The following is a 20,533-nucleotide window of genomic DNA, read 5'->3' on the forward strand; positions in this document are numbered from 1 at the left end:
TCTTGACAGAAAATACTTCATCATTTATCCCACTACATCTTAACTATCCACTAAATTGTCTTTCTTTCACCGAAACCTGCCTTTTCTGTCTTCAACCTTAATTTATTCTTTCCCTATTCCCCTCTTCTAAGACTTTACATCTCTTTGCACCTCTTGATCATGTCTCTCTCCTTATTTCCCATCCCTATCCACCTTCTCCCCTTCTATCCAACAGTATCTAATGCCGTCTTGTCATTCTATCTGAATTGAACACCTTTTCTTGCATTGGTTAATTAAAGCAGCTCTCTCACTCTCACATTATTAACACAACTCTGCTGAGATCCATCAAGTCCCTGGGCCTGTAAGTAAAAATGAAGCTGAACGAGGATAATGTAGAAGGCGAGTGATAGAGAGACATAGGTGGGAACAGGGAGGAGGGAGAGAGAGCATATTGTGTAGAGAGCCTCAAGAGTGATTCAGCCATTGTTACTCATCCCCTCCTTTTTGCAAGAGGGCTCATGTCATGAGTATTTTAAGTGCTCTCCATTCCGTTGTTCTCCTTTAATCCTGTTAGATAACTCTCTTCCTCCCTCCTCCTTCTGCGCCTTTTTCTTTCTATTTCTCTCCTTTCCTCCTCCGCTCCCTGCTGCCCACTCAGCAAACGGCGAGTCTTGTGCTCTCTGCCACGGAAAAATAAAAGGCTGGAGTGTGCCTAAACAAGGTAGAAAAAGGAAGGGGGGGGGGGGGGGGGGGGGGAGTGAGAGGGAAGATGACAAAGATGTGGTGGTACTTGGTAGGTGTTGGAGAAATCTGTTGGCCGGTGCGGGCTCATTTGTTATGAGGAGGGATGAGTGTGGACGAGAGCCAGGACGGTGGCGAGTGAGTTGTGAGGTGGAGCCTGCACACAGCTTGTGGTTGAGACGCACACGGAAAAAATGAAACAGGATGGAGTTTGGGTTGATTGAAATGGTAAAATTCGAATTTCAATATCTGAAAAAGTAAACACAGAGCGGCATTTAGTCACTGCTCTGTCAGCTGTCCAAACACAGACTCACGCACGCATTCAAGTCACAGAAGGAATGTAGTCGCTCATATAAAAGTGGGTTTTGTAACCACAAAAAAATAGTCTCTTTTCCCCACTCCCTGCATTTTGGAACATTTGATGATAAGAGGTTGAATCACACTGGATTTACACCAAATAACACGTGATGCAATGTCTCAAACATGCCTTGTAACCGCAACACAAAACCAGCAATACTCCATCAACCTCACGAAAGCTGCCTCGACTACACAAGAAATGCTTTTCCCACAAGTCCCCCACACCCTACCCCACATCCTTGGCCCATCATTTACATGAGGACAATTACAAATGAGCACAATGTAGAGAGCAGGGGCTTGGCAGTGTAGTTCATTTGCCAAGACGAGGGCAGCCACTTAGCACAGGTGAGCTGGAGCAGCTACATTCCTGCAGCTCCTTACATAGAAAAAAAAATGGGTCAAAAGAGAAGACGAGGGAATTGCAAGACCAATAGCACAGACTAGTGGTGAAGGTGTAAAACTGCTGGTGTCATATCTAACATCAGTGCTGTGTCTATTTGGGGAATACTCAGAGGAATCCAACAACGGTATTCCAGTTATCTCTCAAAGAGGATAATTCCCTTTGATACATGGTCAGTGCATTTAAAGGGCACCATCATGACCACTCACTTTAACAAGAACAACCTCCTCATTCATACTGTTAACCACATGACTCTTCCTCTCCTGCCAAAGAAATTAATCCAAAAACAAAGCGGAGGAAGGTGGAGCAGACTCTCTTGCTGAGAAAAATTTGCATGACCCAAAAATGCTCTGTTTGTGCCCTGACTCCATAAATCAAAGCGAGTGAGAGAATCCCCCTGACGCTTTCATTCTTTGTCCTCAAAGGTGATAAATTGATCCTGGGTTGGCTAATAAGCAGAGGCACAGGGGCGGCCAGAACTTCCCAAAGATTTATGCTACGACAAGTGGATTTATAGAGGAGCTGTGTGGAGAACAAAATCTATTTACTTCATTCGCTCGCATGGTACTCATGAGATTTGAGATTTGAGGAAGTCCTCAGGGAAACCCGGCAGAGAAGTATCAGGACAATAGAAATATCCGTCATGGAGGCAATGAATATGATGGAATTACCTTCTCTTGATTGATGTACATGTGTTTCCAATTACAAAAGATCTCAATCCATGTGCCTACCGCCTTTTGCAGGGTCACAATTCAATACGACTCTGGAGTAGATTTCCTTCTCCGACTTTGCCCCCCTTTCATTAAATTTGATCTAATAACCGAGCTGGTTGCTAGAATCGATATGACGGACACTTTCTGAGGTTTGTCAGCAGTCTCACCAAAGAATGTAGAAAATAATATCTGCCAGGCATATGAAAAACCTTTTAAGGCAACTCAACCAGTCATCTTAATGACACAAGGTGATACAGTGACAGGAAAAGCGGTCTTTTAAGAAGATGATCAATGCTATCATTTTCACCACAGCTGACTGGAAAAGGCACAACATACAGTGGCATAGAGTTTCCGAACAGTGTTCCTTTCCTTTCTTTTTCTCCTTGCTGCTAGTCCTTCCACTTTATTCTTAATGTGTTTTCCCTCTTTCCGTCTTTCCTTTCTGCTCCTTCCTGATTCATACTCTGTTTCATTATCCCATCTCAACCCTCACCTTTTTACCCTCTTTGTGTCTCGTTCACTGCTTTCCTTCTTCTGTACCTCCTCTTGCTTTCACACCCTGACAGCATGCTTATCCTGTTGTGTTGATGAGATATTTGAACGATTAACATCATGCATGCTGAGCAGATTATGATAGCCTTTGGGGAGCAGCAGTTTGGGCATGATGGAAAGTTTCCAGAAAACTCGGCTGAAAGGAGGGTTTTGATTGCCGACAAGGGAAAGGTAGCGTATTAAAGTCTGTACTCACCAATTCTTCAACAACACAGCAGAGGCCTTCCACTGTCTTCATTCTAAGAGAAAAATTGACAGATTTTTTAATTTTGCTTAAGATTTGATTTTTATTAATGTGTGCAAAGGACAAAACTTGACTAAGAATAAAAAATAGGGTTTTAATGAATTATCAGTGCCAGTTTTATAAATAAAGCTGCAACACATTTTCATTTTTCATGCCAGCTCTGCGCATAACTCACAAGTTAAAGTTGTTGCTTCATAAATAGATGTTAAAGACTTTTATCTTTGAGGTTAGATGAGAACATCTCACTGAGACAGCTCACATGGAAGATTTGATGTCCCGTCAACATCATTCTGACTTTCGCAAACGTATGCAAATGTGTCTAAAATATCAAACTGACTCCCACCCAAAGCGTTTCTTTTTTTGGGTTACATGACGTCAACTATGAATAAAAAAATACGATGTACTATATAACTAATTCCATCTACGTCTGGCAGTGACGCTACCCTGCGCCACTGAGGCAGCTGTTGGTACAGAGAGAGAGGGAAAAGAGAGGGGGAAGCGAATGGCAGATCACTTCCCAAATGCTCATTTTTAGCTGGCTTGTTTGGGCACAGCGCACCAGAGCTGACGAGCTGAGCACAGAGTTTTTGACACAATGGTGTCAAACTGGAGACTGTGATGTTCAGCTCATACAAGTGAAAAAGCATCGCACCTGCTGGCAACATGCAGACTGAGACACAAACAGACTGTTATCAAATCTGTGTCGCAATTAGTGTGTTTGGGGATGCTGTGACTGCTAATGACAGATTTGCCTTACAATGTATCATTAAAGAGGATGTCAGGGGAGGTGGCATATGGAATCTATTGCACATGGTGGTCAATTTGGAAATGGCAATGCTACCTAGTAATCATGTTTGGAATCATACAGCGCTATGGTTTAATTCGAACAGATCATACTCTGTTAGAATCTTTTGAACTAGAGCTAAGTACTTGTAGAACTTGGAAACAGGAAGGAAGGTGAGGCGAGTCTGCCATCAGATCTAAACTTAGCTTCTGCGTAATGTCAGAGCGGTTGTCTTGAGGGTTTTATTTCTCCTCTTAGCTCCTGTTCTTTGAAATTATTTAACAGATGTGAGCGTCACTGTTTCCACTGCCAGGCTGTATCAGTGTGAATATGAAGCCTACTTTTTAATGTTTAACTCTTTCAATGCTATGCTAAGTGAGGCTAGCAAAGATGCAGTCTCTAATTTAGCAATGCAACTTTGGTGTAATGTTATAAGCAAGAAGCTTTGTAGTCAAACTCAGATTTCCAATGGTGTTTCAGCATCTTAAAGCCCATTGTTTTGGTGTTTTGTCGAACTTGAACTGTCTAAATGTATCTCTATGCTAGCTTTCAACACAGCAGCAACCTCTGGTCTAAAAATATGAGTCCAATGCGGAAGTGCTAAAAACATTCATTGAGGATCCGCTTGATGCTGGCTCCGGAAGTACTGGAAACCACATACACATCAATTTAAAAAAGACGATCTTTACAGCAGAAATAAACATGTTTACAGCCTGGTACAAAAGAGAGGAGCAGGTGTACAATATTTTATGTATCACACTGGACAGAAACATGACTTGTAATAGACAGTGGATCTAAAAACCAGAGTCTACAATGTCTCCAGTATCCAATAAAGGGAGTTGTAAGTAACAAGACAATAATTTTGCTGACATTTCTCGGCATTAAACTAGCGCTTTTTGTCACATTCGGAATAAACCAAGATAATAACTTTACACACAATTGTTAATTACCTGTGCTATTTACACAAACCCATGGCAACATATTTCCCATGCTCTCCTGACAGTGACGTGTGTTGTAAATTAACAGTTATATTTGACTAACTGAGATCCTCCCAGGGCTCAGTTGGAGCACTAAAAGGTAAACAAATACAGATTAGATTTTTTTTTTAACTGCTCCCACTTGGCTGGCGTTTTAGAAGTTGTATATGGATAAGTAATATCTTCACCTCCACCTCAACATTCTGGAGGTTTTATGAGTTGAGGCTGGTGTCTCTGTTGGTTACTGTTCAGGGGAAGGTCATAAACGGGCGATTTATGTGCCAAGTGCAGCCAGGAATGCTGATGCTACTGTCAGGGAGCAAAGCTACTGTCTGCTTTGACTCCACCTTTAATGGAAACTGTAAAGTTCACAACTGCATATCCTCACTCATGCTCTTTACAGTGTGTGCTCAGAGAGAGAAGTTAAAATAACTGGCAGACAGAAGATGTAGAGGGTTGCATAATAGGACAGATGGAAGATAAATTAGGTCCTTGTGACACTAAAAGCAGGTTTCACACTTGCAGCATATTACATCACATTTCAAGTCTAATTTGGGGTCTAAGTGCACCAAATGTGCTGCCAGCGCTTAAGTTAATGGTCATAGTGAAAAATAAAAACACTTCATTAGCTCTCAGTCTTCAAGTGGGGTTCGCACTCGTTAAAATATTATTCAATCCAAACACATAGCTTGCACCACATTCACACTAAACACCACAACATAACACTTGGGAGTATGTTGCTCCATAGATTACCCCGCCACCTACTTTCATTCTCAGCACTTATCTGGACTTTAAGGCCACCATTGTTAAGCTATGGGCATTTTAATTGCTATGGACAGTGGTCCATTAGCATAGCTTCTTGGGTGGCCATGGCCATGTTTCTCAGAATCATTAAGCTAATTATACAAGCTAATTAATCAGTATGCTAGGAATGGGCTGTGTGAGCAGACACTGCTCTTTGTTGGCTTGCATAATGCAAGGAGTCCATTTTTAGATGGGGAAGTGGAGGAGGAGGAGGGAGGGAGAAGGAAACTTTGATCTGGAAAGTAAACATCTGATTTTTGCATATCACAGCAAAGCAGAAAAAAAGCTTCATTACTGATGCAAAAAGTCAAGCTAGATTCACGTTTGTGGTGCTTTGAAGATACAGGATATCGCATGTGGACGGTAGATAAAACAGGTAGTGTTGTGTGAGGTGACCAGCATCCAATTATAATTATCATTGAAGACAAACGGGAAGAGATTTGTCACTTACTGGCACCTCTGTGACGTCTGAATTGGTGAAATGATAAAAATGCCTTCTTTCATTGAAACAAGCTTGGTCTTTCTAATTATGAGGCGAGAACATGAAACCTGTCTGCATGTTTTTTATGAATGAGGAGGAATTCTTCTTGGACATAATTTCAGGTCCCTTGCTACCCTATTATTTTCTAATCATCACTCTGATCCCAGCACTTGACAAAATCAATTAATGTCCAACATATGTGCACTGTATGCTTCTCACTTGGCATGGGCGTGTGTGTGTGTGTATAAGTGTGCTTCTTCGCCAGGCGTATATTAATGCTATCTTGAACGCATTTAAGGGTGTCTGAGTGAGTCCCTGTCAGAAATTATTACTTACAAGCAGACACAACCAAACATCCAGCTACCCTGTCTTCAGTGTGTGGTGGAGACGCTGTCAGCATTCAAGCGGGAGTCTATTTTTAGCCTCCCTCATTATGCACAACTGAAAATCACCTCCTCAAAGTACATGAAGCATGTTTACTAAACCTATTGGGAGTATGCTAATAATGCAGCAGTGCATAGTGGCTACTGTGTATGTTGTTGTACGCTCATCTCCATACTTCTCAATGTGCGATTATGTACGCTAACAGAGCATTTATCCACAGTACTGTGAACCAAGTGTTAAATTGTGAATGGTATGACACATCTTGACCTCTCTCTGTCTCTATTTCCCTCTTTTTCTCTTCAGGGAAATTCTGGGGAGTTCTCTTCTTTCATCACTCTGGTCCGAGGCAGCAATCGCAATCAGTTATTCCAAACAAGGTGAGACCCATATCTTGTTATTCTGGGTAAAAGGCTTCCTTGAAATTGCATTGTTTGATAAAGCACTCCATCTTTGACTGTAACCTATGACTTAAATGTCAATTCAAATGTCAATGCAGCCGCAGAAATCCACAATGTAATAATGTCAATCCATGGAAATCAAATCAAGGGTCAAACAACTAAATGCTGTTAGTATGGATGAATGGATGGAAAAATTCATGTCTGAACATGATCTATTGTTCAGCCTCAGTGGATTGGTTTCTTGTCTGCCTGACTCAGATACATTATTCTCCACAAGCTCAATTGGATTCCCTTTCCAGAAACAGTTTTCTACGTGGAAAACAAAGGCGCTCCAGAGGGGTGGCCTGAGGTGGCATTGGCCCTCTTGAAATGTGACGGCCACACCAGGTGCCAAGCTGAAATCCTAAAGTATGATTGGCTATTTGCTTTGTCAGAGGTGGGACTAAAATGAATAAGGTCTTCAGTTGCAGTTTATAAGAATGATATCAGTAGGCAACCGCATCACAAAGGCCGGCAGAGCACTATTTTAGTGTGGATAACTCCAGCGCTTGCTAAATGGACATCAACTGTCTGCAGGCCAATCAGCATGTGGAAGACTCAGCTCCAAGGTTGGTATGTTATTACCAATCATATACCTTACTGTTGTGTGGAGCAATAGTTGCATACATTCAGGACACATGCCATATAGAAAGAACCAAAGTGGAACTCCTGAAGAGTGCATTAATTTCATTTCAAGATCGTGAAATAATTGCTTTGTAGTGTGATTATGGACTTCAAAACTGTTTTGGAATGCAAAATAGTGGAATTTAAACACATTTACATGTATGTCAATTCATTTTTCCACAGCTCAAATTTAAATGCATGAAAGCATATTCTATTTTGTTAGTACATTAAATAGTAATAGTAACAGTTCTTCAACCATTTCATTAGACAGGTGTAGGTGTGTAGGTGAGGAACCAGTCCATCAAAAGTTAAAAGAAGCCTACTACACACCACCTAACCGTCAAAATTACATGATACTGTCTCAGAATGCTTGCAACTTTTTAAGAAATTTAAATTGTGACTTTGGAAAAAAATATCTTCTTTCAGTCCTTCTAGAATTGAGTGAAGAAGATTTTTATGTTGCGACTCTGTTTTGTTACTTATTTCAGATTAAATATCAAAAACAGGTATATAGAACATCTTTAAATATACTGTAATGTTAGTTAAAGAATATATGATTAGTGGAGACAGGAGGGGTTAATAAATTATATTCATTGGTGTGTGCATGCCAACTTCATGCCACCCTTGCATGAGTCAATGTCCCTGTTTAGGCCACCTCAGGCAAAAAAAGTCTCTTTTTAAAAAGCTGTTTCAGGTTTCAATGTTGAAATTGTAGTAACTTTAAAATAAATTGATAAGAAGATGAGCTCTAGTATTCCTATTAAATGACTACTTCACTAGACTGAAGCTCGTTTGTTGAAATTACATCTGGTGTTGCTTTGTAAAACATAATGTCACACATAGAGCATGCTAATGGTGCCCTCTGGAGTACAAACTTATCTACTGCTGCTGCTTCTGCTCATCTGCTGTTTGTGAAAGAAGTCTGTTCTCACATTAATGTGTAGCTGCTGCATTTATTCGCACTTCTCATGGCAGTTAGATAGATAAAGGACTGACAGGTGCTTTTAGCACATTTCGGAGGCCGACATGCAAACACACAGAGAGAGTACAACCAGAGGCTTCCTGAGAAAACAAAAACAAGCTAGTGGCAGGAGCTGACCCGAATTAAAACACATTGAATCTCCAGAATCATCTGTCAAAAGAATACTGTCACGAGAACTTATTAATACCATTTTGTCTTCTTCTTCTGTTACATACAAAGTATATATTTACACTGCACTCACATCTATGATTCTAATTGCCCACCTTTGCTGCAAAAAAAACATGAATTTCTAACTCACAATTATCAAAGTAATCCTTTCAGTAATTGAAAAAAGAGCTCACATCTTTCAGAAATAGGAAGTAACACTTTGTCACAGTGCTGGTTTTTAGATCAATGAGCAGTGCAGTGGTTGTCCCCAAAGGACCAGCGGGTGCAGCCGTAATTGGAGCGTTTGTGCTGCTGCGAGCTCCTGCTCCCCAGGCACAGGCCAGCATGCACCAGAACATTTCTATACAGGTCCATAGGGTTGTCAATGAACTTATCAAACACCTGCAATGGAAGTTTTGCAGTGTGCTATTTTTGAAATCAACTTATGGTAGGCCTATTTGAAACCCGGCATCTTGTAATTGGGACACAGCCCCAGCTTTTCCTCTCATCCTGGTTTCAATTTATTCCCAAGTGTGTTCAATAGGTGAGTGAAAGCACTACGAGGCAATGAGGGTTTTTACTCTGAGCATTTCACACATATGATGCCCTCTTTCCCTCATGGCAATTACTGTGAAAAAACTGTGAAAATTTGTTCAAGGCTCAGGTGGCAAAGTGATTCAAATTAAGGATGACAGCAACAAATGTAGCTTCAGAGGAAAGGCCAGACAAAAACAGTTAAATACAGACAAGTGAGTTAGACTAAGTTTGTGCCTGAAGTATTGTAAATGACAGATGCAAAATTGTCACCATGGAATAGCCTGTTGGAGTCCATTTGGATGTCCTGTTCAAGAGCCATTAAGGCATTAAAATTGAATTGAAACTGCTGTTCTCTCTCAGAGAAAGACTCTAAAACTCTGGTTAAATGATGTTGTAATGCATTTAACTGATAACAGTTGGTTCGTAGGAGCCGGCACGCTTGTCAGATGGAGTTGTGTTACATAAAGCGGAATTTGTCGGAGTAGCAGGTGACCTGAATTAGAGTAGGGATGAGTTCAGCAGTAGAAAAAACTTTAAAAAGTCAGCTTCTTAAAACTGCTTACAGGATGCAAAGTGACCTGTTAACTATTAAAAAAAATCCTGCTTTAAAAAACAAAGTCCATTTTTAACTGGGACAAAGAAACAGTGCTAGAAACCAAAGTGCATGTACTTTCTTGAGTCATATCTCTGAATTTGCCATATTCCCCAAATGCCACCCTCAGAGTGGGAAGCTGCAATGCCATGATAATGTTTTATTGTTGTATTCTAGATTCATGTAAATGTAGGATATCTGAAAGACTACATACCTATCAGAAACTGCAATGATGTGTAGTTATGAGACTCTAAAAGCAAACCAAGAAATAATGAGGTCAAAAAAGTATATTTAGTATCCATTAGTTTTTTAAAAAAAAGCTAATGCTATCATTTAAGCACTTACTAGCTAACACTATGTTTGCTAGAAACTGGATTTCTAGCTAGCATAACAGTTGCACATTTTTCACATTTTTGTATCATTTTTCACTACAGAATCATAGAAATATTTCTTGCTAACGGTAATATTAGCTAGTGAATGGCTGAATATTAGCTCATAGGTAAATATTAGAGCCCCTCTTAGTCATGATGAGATTAAGAAAAAAATTTAACACATTATGAATGTGATAATATACAGTTAGCCAGAGGTTACCAGAATCCTGTTAAGAATTGCTTTGTCTTGTTAATTTGGACCGCAAAACTGAACTTTTAAACACGCAGTCTACAATGTGATTAATCAAAACAAGCTATTGGAATTCTGTAAATAATGGTAGGTAAAAAAGCTTAACCATTTGACAGCTCTGATTATGTTTACTAGAAAGTAAATTCTTAGCTAAACATTAGCTGAGAATTTATGAACTTTTTTTGTATCCTGTTACACTACCAAATGTTTTTTAAAAAGCTCTCAGCCATTTCCTTGCTAACTCTAAGCTGGCATCTAAGCTGGCTAATCAAGTCTGCTGCTCTACCTTTTATTTTATTTTATTTTATTTTACTTAAAGCTGCTGTTAGGAACTTTTGTTTTGTATCGATTCTGGCACCCCCTTGTGAACAAAGCGATACCTCTTATCTCTTGACCTATACATGCAAAAGTAGTGTTTTCAACAAAAACCTCATCCTGTTGTCTTTTAACAGACAACTTTATCAGGCAATGTGATTATTTTCCATGAAAACAGTCAAATAAAGGCTGTTTCTGAAGCGAGATATCCATCATCTGGTCTGAAACCTACCCCCTCAGGGCGGTTTCAGGCATTAAAAATGACAACAGAGAAGGTGTCAGTTTTGCTGCTAATGGTCTTGTTTGCTATTGAAGGTCATAAAGAGGCGTCGTTATCATTTTCAGACTGTTTCTCAGCCAGTTCAAAACTCCTCACAGGGCTTTTAACCAGGAGAAAACCACATTGAGATTGAAAATCTCTTTTTCAAGTGTGTCCTCCTTGCCAAGATCATCAGCAGCAAATTCCAGAAAAGTTACAGACAAACAACACTTAATTCTAAAACATTACAAAACATCATGGGTTTCAGAAAAAAAGTCATCACTTGAAACTTGAAACCTAACCAGAACTATTGCCAGGTATTCACTGTTGTAAATTGTTTCAAGTTTCTTATTAACCAACCAAGGCAGTCAAAGATGATTTGGCACCCTACATAAGACTTTCAACCAGTTAAAAATTGTAGCAGCATCTGCGGTTACCAGCCACAGTGTGCTGTGAGCAGGAAATGCCTGCTTGCTAATTTAGCCTTGTTCAACATAAAATTGTCTTCGAATCAGCCTCATAGAATACATAACATCTTAATATATCTCCTGCTTCTGGCTAAGTTATATGTTGTCAGGTAAGAGCATTTTGGAAGTAGGTTAGGTCTCAAATGTTATGGACACCCATTGGGTTAAGAAAAGGCCTTCCATTGGGAGGTATAACTGCTTGCCCATCCTGCCACCTCCAAGGGTGAGGCTGCCTGATGTGACTGTGTTTTCATGCTTCTTACATTAGATACACTGAGTTATGGCTAAAATTAAGCCTGTGTGTGTGTGTGTGTGTGTGTGTGTGTGTGTGTGTGTGTGTGTGTGTGTGTGTGCGTGCGTGCGTGCGTGCGTGCGTGCGTGCGTGCGTGCGTGCGTGCGTGCGTGCGTGCATGCGTGTATGTGTGTGTGAGTATGCATCTAAGCATGTGTTGCGGGCCAGCCCCGGCTGCGATGATTTATTATCCCGCTTGAAGGGACTTGTACTTTCATGAGGTCACATGAGTAACATGGCAGCCAGGCATAGCACACTGTTCTGTTTTTGCCCTGCCGGCAACAGGGAGGCATGCCAACACAGCTCAAACAGATTCCAGTTTGCTCATATGCAGGTACACAGCTAAGTATATATGCATTGTACACACGTCCCAGACAGACGCACACACAAGCACACAAACAAAATCAAACACTGTAATCCAGGCTTAATACTGCTTTATCACCTGCACAGGAGGCAAACGTTATGCAAATGCACATTTAAGCTATTCCAAAGGCACGTCAGATTTGGGCTCGTCTTTAATGTGTCTTTTGAGAGGTTAAGTCTATGCTAATGAAGCCTCATAAGCATAAAAACGCTGAGGATATTTTTTTCTAATAACACTAAAGAGAGGCAACTGAGATGCAAACGTGAGACTATTAGATTGACCTTGATGGTGAGCTTTGGCAAGGTTTTCACCTAAGAGCAGCTACAGATGTTTAAAGAAAGATTAAAAAGTAGCTATTTTGCACAGTTAGAATTACAATGTATTTGTAAAGCTGAATCAGGTACACTTTCCCACTATATATTTATTCATATTAGTCAAATTTTATTGATATTTAAATGGAATAAGGCTGATGGACTGCGTAGAAAGACGCAGGCATGCAGTGTTTTGATGCTGCTAATGGGCGATATGCTTGAGACATGTATTTTTAAACAAAGCTCAGTATAATGTTTTCTTTTCAGTTGTTTAATATAAGCCTTACTGATTATTTTCTCTTCTTACAGGTGGGGGCAAAGGGGGCAGTTAGTTTAAGTGGTGTGTCGGCGAGGTAAAACAACAGCACTGGGCAGCATGGTGGCACCTGCATGAACCCAACAGTGAAGCCTCATTTCTTGGTGAGTTGGAAAAGGATTCTTTTCACTTCAACAAACCGCACACACAGCAGCTGTTCTACTTAGACAAGGTTTGCCATATTACACTCAACGTTTGTTGTAGCTTTTAATTATGACTCATCTTATTAATAGGTTTAAAAAAGCTTAATTGCAAAATGAGCTTCAGCATATTTCTCTTCGGTTTAAGCCATAATATGAGAAAAGCAGCTTTTAGAATGAATTTAAACAGTATTTTATTGGAAATACAGTGCCTTTTTTAACCTAACCCAAGCGTTTATTTTGCCTTGGGCTTTGTGAATGGTATCAAATGAATTTGAAAAGATTTGGTGAATATTTTGTAACTTTTTATTTTACCACATTGTTTTTAGAGTGCCAGGCTTACAATAACAATAACTAATACTTCTATTTTTTGTATAGCACTTTTCGATACAAGTAACAAAGAGCTTCACAAGAACAATAAAAACACAATAAAAGCAAACGAGAGGTAAAATGTTAAAGATTAAAATAAATTCACAAAATAAAAGCTTTACGATAAAAGTGTGTCTTGAGTAGTGAAATAAAATGAGGGACTGACTCTGCAAGTCTGATTTCCTCTGGCAGGCTGTTCCACTGTTGGGGGGCTTACTTTAAGTAACATGTAAGAAGTGGAGTTAGGGTGGAGTTCTGGCAACACATTTGCTCATCATTATAATCCATTATCTATCCATCCATTATCTATACCACTCATCCCATTCTGGTGGGGCTGGGGCCTATCTCAGCTGTCATTGGGCAAGAGGCAGGGTACACCCCGGACCGGTCGCCAGTCTATCACAGGGCTTAGATAAAGAGACAAACAACCACTCACACACACACTCACACCTGGCAAGAGTTCAGGCAACTTAGAGTGATCAATCCACCCAATGCGCATGTATTTGGACTCTGGGAGGGAGACAGATTACCTAGAGAGAACCCACACATGCATGAGGAGAAAATATAAACCCCACACAAAAAGGCTCCTCACCAATATTAATTAACAGTAAATATTAATGTTGAAAATCGACTAAAAGAGGTGGACAAATTACAATTTAACAATCATAATTGTAACAATTAGTAACTTTTTTCTATCTCAAAACATTTGTATGTTTTTATAACTTTCGCCTGAACAACTAAAGTTCACATGTAGTAAACCTAATGCCTATATTACAATCTCAGATGGAAAATCAACAATCGGGTTGTGTCTACTTAAGTGAAAAGTAATTTTTAATTTTTTTTTTTTTTAAATACTAATAATAATTTATGTAAGGACATAAGTGGGGGCATGGCCTGTTAGACTGACAGGCTGCTAGTTGAAGCTGTTTTCCAGGAGGCTATACTCTGCCTCAGCTCCACTTGTTCCCCTTCGTTTCTGCTGACTGAAAGTTAGGTTAAGTCAGCATTAGTCAACCACCATCGTTGGGCTTCAAAACAACTCTCTAGAAACCAATGGGCTACATTGCTGAGATGATATTCATGTTTTATACAGTCTATGGTTGTATTTAAAGACACTGGGACTACTAACTTAATGTGTCACGATTTGAGGGTAAGGACAAGGGAGATTATAGTTTAGTATCATCTGCATAGACAGATGTCAGGTTATGGCTAAGTTTGCTGTAGCTTAACCCCAATTTCCATAGGATGCGGCGCACACAGCACAGCCGGTACATTCCCATTCTAGTCAATGCTCATGTTTACACAGCGACGCGTCTCAGCTCTGTCTTGCTCCGCCAGAGATACGCGTTGAATCTATTTTCGACGGAGCCCGCACCCAGCACGCATCAATCTCCACAGAAGAGAACAACCTGGACAGGAAGTCAGGCACAAGGATCGCATGCAACATCCGCCAGTTTGCAAGTTAGCGGCCTGTTAGCTGAGATGGTGGTCTCTTTATGGTCTCTTTGAAATCTGCAGTAGAAGTAAAAAAAACAGTAAATGCAATGGAAACAGATTCCAGACCGCAATATAACGGAGGGGAGGAGTTTTGCAGGCACATTGGATTTCACAGAGATTCCCATAGGAATGAATGGACTTCTGGTTGACTAACCTCTGCAAACATATATACTGTAAGTGAAAACAAGGTTTAAGAGTTTCAGAGATTTAAGAGTTTTACCCTGAATAAAAGACAAAGTATGATGTGCAGATACGAACGGGGTTACTGCCAAAGGACCTTGGCTTTATTGGCTACACTGGTCCTCTTACAGTCAGTACAGACAAAATACCCTCACACACACACTTCCTCATTGCGGTGTAATGGGCAATGACCTCACTGGCACAGGGCATGGCATTTGTTATCATATCAGCCAACACTTTGACTACTTCCCACTAAGGTCACAGAGCCCTGAAGCTCAACAGTACAAATATTATTGTAACACAAAAAGTTCCATGGAGCAACAAATATCCACAGTAACTCCATCGTATTTCTCCAGCTGTATACACCTGCTTGAATAAACGGAGCTGAATTACTGTGTCAGCCAGATGTTGCTTGTCTATAATATCCTTGGCACTCAAATTTGAGGTGGCCTATTTTCAAAAATATTGAGATTACTAATCCAAGTCGATATAGCTTACTGTTTTTTGGGCCACAGACTTTGTCAAATGGTATGTTGCGAGAAGGAAAACACACTTTATAGATACACAGAGCTGTATACCAGACACAGAAATCACAAGTGACAACAACTGTTTTCATACTAAATATAAACCTCAAATAGACAGACAGATAATTTATTAATCTATGAAAATGTTCTGTAATTTGCCAAGAGATTCTTTATACATCACATGTATAGACTGAACTTTGCTTCCTGTCATTAGTGAAGATGACGATAAATTCAGAGTCAGCCGGAATCCACAGGCAAACTATATCTAGTAAAAACTGTGAAAAACAACAATATCAAGTATAAAAGCTAATTACCAAAGTTATATAAATCAGTGGCTTAGTGTTTAATGATTACTTTACATAATCAGCTCGTTTCATTGTGGCATTTTACAATGGCACTTCATCTAATTGCTTAAATCTTCAAAAGAGCACCATCATTAGGCAGGAGTACTCCAAATCAAAAGGATTGTCTCCCTTTCTTCTTTCCATTAACACCTCTCCGCTTTGCAGATGATCCTCTGACCGCATTCTGAATAATTTAAATTTCATGCAGAGATTCTTGGAGGAAAGGGGAAATAAATTTGTAATGAAATAACAAACAAAGCAGACAGAAAGTAGAGACAAAGAGATGAAGAAAGGCCAAAATGAGAAGAAACCAGACAAACAACAGAGACAGACTGCACTGAGAATTCAGACTCATAAAGAAAGAGAATATTTTAAAGTACTAACTTAATTGTTGTTGCCAGATTTATTGAAATCATAGAATTACCTGCTTTATAATTCAGCTTATTGCCAGATGTATGCACTAGATAGTCGAAAATAGGGACGTGGGATTAGATTGAGGCCACAGATTGCTTCAAATTCCAAAAAGTATAAAAATAGACATTGGTGCTGGAAAAACACACATCATTTCCAGCAAGCAGATTGTGATCAAGGGACACATTTTAAGAATTGTTTCCAAGATTTCTCTCATGTTACAAATACTGAAAACTGTCCCCAGATGAGAAAATCCCTGCCCTGGCCCTGACGGATGATGTAGCTGAGAAAATACATTCAGCAGAGTATAAATATTGCAAGGCGAGTACATGGAGGGCTTTTTGGCCAATGAATTATTGCAAAGTCCGGTGGCTTTATGCCAGCCTCGGAGTATATCTCGCTCAGCTTCACCCTGCCACAAGCTGCAGCAGGGGAATTGTGGTTATGGGCACTCCACAAATAACTACGAACGATACCAGGGATCCATCACACTCATCCCACATGTTGTGTGCTTACACTTGAGTGCACTCTACAACAGGCGGTTAGCTGAAAGAACACGGTATGGGTGACAGCGCTACCTGTGAGGCATGAGTCAGGGCATAAAAGCCCACATGTATTCATACTGCAGTCCAGAAAGGATATGTAGTGTAGTAGAAGTGATATTTGTCACATTTTCTTTATGAATGAATGCAAAAATGAGAATGTCCTGTATGTATACCTGAATATTTTCTCCCAGAAAGCTTTTCAAAAATGTTTCCCCTCAAAAACAGTGTGAAATGAGTCAACTTTTAGTGCAGTGGTGCAGTCTGATCGAATAATAATGAGTCCATATGCCTTACATTAGTCAAACAAGGTTGTGAAATTAATCCAACTTCTTTTTTTTCCCAGCTAAATCACTTTTCATTTGCACAAGATAATAATGTAACTCAGCAGAGCATGAAGTTAATGGTTAATACATCTGATAGAAGCGGCACAATGAGAAGAAAAGACGATCAAAATAAGCATCTAAATGGGAAAAGGACTTTTGCTCGGCACACTGCATTGTTGAAGCAAAGAAATGTCGAGCAGGTTGTGTCTTTTGGTGATTAGCTAAAAAAAAGAAAAAAAGAAAAACATAATCCCCTGACTGCTGACATATTTCTTTTGAAAAGTGCACCCTGTCTGAAAAAGACAGATACGCGCTGAAAAATGGATCAAATCTGTTTCATGTCAGATAGCAAGGAAGGGTTTCCCAGGGTGAATATCTACAAAACCACAAACAGACAGGATTAGAGATTGAAGAACTGGACAAAGTAGATCAGGATAACACAGAAAAGACAGTTTTATAATGCTTCAACTTATGATAACCTACTAATTACTTCCCTCAATACTGTACTTACATCCCACACTGTGTGCAGGAAGGATCTGCAGGGTTATTCAGGGGATGTGTTTTGAGTGTACACATTTAAAACCATAATTTGTCTTAATATAAGTGCTAATTATCTTACTTTGCATTTCTGTTGTGATTATAAGAAAACAAGCATTGCAAATTAATGTTATTTCCTCTTTAAAGGAGGAGTGTTTCTGCAGCACAGCCGAGCTGAGACTGTGTGTGTGTGTTTAATGAAATGCACTGATTTATCTCAAGGCACTATGGAGGATGAGGTATTTAACTCTGGTGCATATTTCATGACTGTTAAATGCACACCGGCTGCTCGTTAGTCATGTGACAGGTAAGGGAGCCTTTTAAGGAGGTAGTAGAAGATCTCACTCTCATGCGCGGAAATTAGATCACTTGCACATGCAGGCTTATGGGAAAGGAAGCACTAACGGAGCAAAAAGGATCATTTGTTATTACTCAAAGGTTTGATTAATTGCATAGTTTGTCATTTGATAATACAGTGCAACCACTGATTGCAAATCTCCACATGGTAAAACAATATTTATGATCCATTTAATTAAAATGTCTGCATACTTAATCTGATTACAATCCCCTAAAGAAGAGAAGGAAAATATTACAACACATCGACTACAGCATACAACTTTAAACAACCAAACGTGAATGTGTTTGGGTAGTTTCAGACTAACGGTGGTGTTGTTGTAAAGTTTATCCAGTGTGATACAACCACAAGATGGTGCTGTGCATCACTACTTGGCCACTAGCACTCAGCAGAGAGACTCCATCTGAGGCCATGTCATAAACCTCAGTTCAGTAAAGTAACTGACTTTCAATAGTTTTGGTGAGCTTGATTTGCATGCAGACATTTCATAAATTTAGAGAGTTTGTATCATTGGATTCTTGTTTACTCAATATATCATTACATCATTATTTTTACTATTTATAACATGTAAAACATTGACAAAAAGGCAATAGATAGAAATCTTGGACATCCAATAAACACACAACTGACTCCCATCACTTTCAGTGCCACCAAACCAATCCACAAATCCAAATCATCCCCACCCCAACGCACAAACAGTATCAGTCATATAATCAGTGTACATTAGCTTACACACAGACCACATGCGACAGTAGAATGGCAGAAACTGGAAAAAGGGGGAAAAGATGACATTTACTGGCCAGACAAATAACAGGATGAATAATAATATGATACTGGGTCATAAAACAGAATGATCTATTTTAGTTTACACCAAATTAAGTCAACTTGAATAACCCTCTTTTAACTGTGCTGGTTGCAATTACCTGAGGTGATCATGCATGTTCATACGTAATATTTCTTACATACTGAAGAATACGCTGTAAGTGTATAACTGTCACAACATCATAGAAATGGAATAAGAGAGATGCTTTCAGACTTTGAAGCTTGAAATATGGTCATATATCAGCTGGATATTAAGTAGTAAACTATCGGTCATCAAGAATCATGTATGAATGCATGAAGTGTTTGACATAGTGTTCATTATAGAAAAAGAGTTTGTATTGAAATTATAGTAAAATCCAGTAGATGGCAGTCTGTCAATACAGAATCCTTCCACCCACATCCTCCTCACACATACTTTCCCTCTAGTAGGTGTGCCTCTCGTCATCAGGAGAGGTCTCTTACTTATAATGTCGACCCTGCGCAGTGTGATGGGTGAGAGAAAAAGTGATGGCGAAAAATTGAACCTCCATTACAGCAGTAACGATGCAGACGAGATACTTCAATGTGGAATACAAAATAAAAGCATGTAGATTAATGTCTTCATGATAGAGTCGCCGCTCTCTCACACCTCTGCAGTGTTTTCCTTCCTTCATTTTCTCCCCTTCCATCCCTCACTTGTACAAAGCCGAATGGCGTCACCACCCACCACACACACACACACTCCCCGCATTACACACACACACACACACACCTCCCCGCCATCTGTCTGTGCAGCGGCCCGTGTCTCTGGCACTGGGAGCAGTTGGGAGCAAAGAGAGTGAAAGAGAAAGTGTCTCCTGGCTCTCTGGTCCTGAATCCCACTTCCTCTTTTCTTCCCCCTGCTGCGTTGTTGTCTATCATGCGTTCTCACGACATCACGCCGCCCGCCGTTGGGCCCTCCCTGCTATCGTAACACCTATCCTTGATGCCATTTGGAGGCAAATCAAATCTCTCTGAAGCGATGGAGGTTGTGTGCTCTGTGTTTTCTGTGAGCTCATTTCAGCTTAGTTCATTAACTCCAGGGTGCACATTTCCTCTTTAATGCTAAAGCCTGCAACTCAACACCAGGAAAAATAAACATGCTTGATTAGCTTATGTATTAGCGGTTTCATATTATTACCACAGATGGTGGAATTACGCTCATTTTTATTCTGAGAGGCAGAAATACAAAGTAAAATAAGCTGAGAGGGATAAATTCTATTTATGTTCCCTGTGACGGGTGTTGCTGTACTGATATAATTAACTCAACTGAAGTCATAAGACATTAATTTCTCTGCACTTTCTGATTATATTTTGCAGTTTGACTTTTTTGTACCTACAAACAAAAAGCATTAGAACCCTTGATTCCCAAAACATACACACAACAAAATGAGATAAAAATCCTCAGTAATATCTGGCTCAATCTCTGTCATGAAGTCTGTTTTCCGTACAAAGCTCCCTTCTCTTTCAGTACGTTTTCATAACCATGCAGCTTTACAGGGAGCTTTGTAGGCAGCTTAAGTAATTTGAACAAAAATGCATTCCCTCTCTCTCTCACTCTCCTCCATTTAGGCGGCAAGCAAAAGCGCCTTCATACCGATGCTATATTCAACCGCAGTGATAAGAAATGGCAGCTATCAGCAGGCAGTTTGGAAGCGGCATATAACTGTTATTGTGTGTGTATGTATAAAAAATTGATTTATGTGGCCTATCACTTAGCAGGCGCAATATGCGGATGAATACGGGCTAATACAATATTATAGAGGGTTATGGAAAGGGCCAGGTGCT

General features: G+C 39.9%; 1 protein-coding gene and 1 long non-coding RNA gene across 3 annotated transcripts in view; one reads left to right on the forward strand and one right to left on the reverse strand.

Moving 5' to 3' along the window:
* Nucleotides 1-20,533, forward strand: part of LOC117807284 (receptor-type tyrosine-protein phosphatase delta-like) — a 429,954-nt gene that overhangs the window by 170,825 nt on the left and 238,596 nt on the right. The window contains exons 5-6 of the mRNA XM_034676508.1: nt 6,720-6,793; nt 12,674-12,784. Coding sequence (XP_034532399.1) covers nt 12,755-12,784 — 30 coding nt within the window. The 5' untranslated portion in view covers nt 6,720-6,793; nt 12,674-12,754. The remainder of the gene's footprint in view (nt 1-6,719; nt 6,794-12,673; nt 12,785-20,533) is intronic.
* LOC117807286 overlaps nt 1-20,533 on the reverse strand; it is a 175,908-nt gene that overhangs the window by 108,137 nt on the left and 47,238 nt on the right. For both annotated transcript variants that reach the window (XR_004629940.1, XR_004629939.1), the window contains one exon: nt 2,939-2,981. This is a non-coding gene — a long non-coding RNA (uncharacterized LOC117807286). The remainder of the gene's footprint in view (nt 1-2,938; nt 2,982-20,533) is intronic.

This window comes from Notolabrus celidotus, chromosome 23 (assembly GCF_009762535.1).
Source record: "Notolabrus celidotus isolate fNotCel1 chromosome 23, fNotCel1.pri, whole genome shotgun sequence".
Taxonomy (NCBI): domain Eukaryota; kingdom Metazoa; phylum Chordata; class Actinopteri; order Labriformes; family Labridae; genus Notolabrus; species Notolabrus celidotus.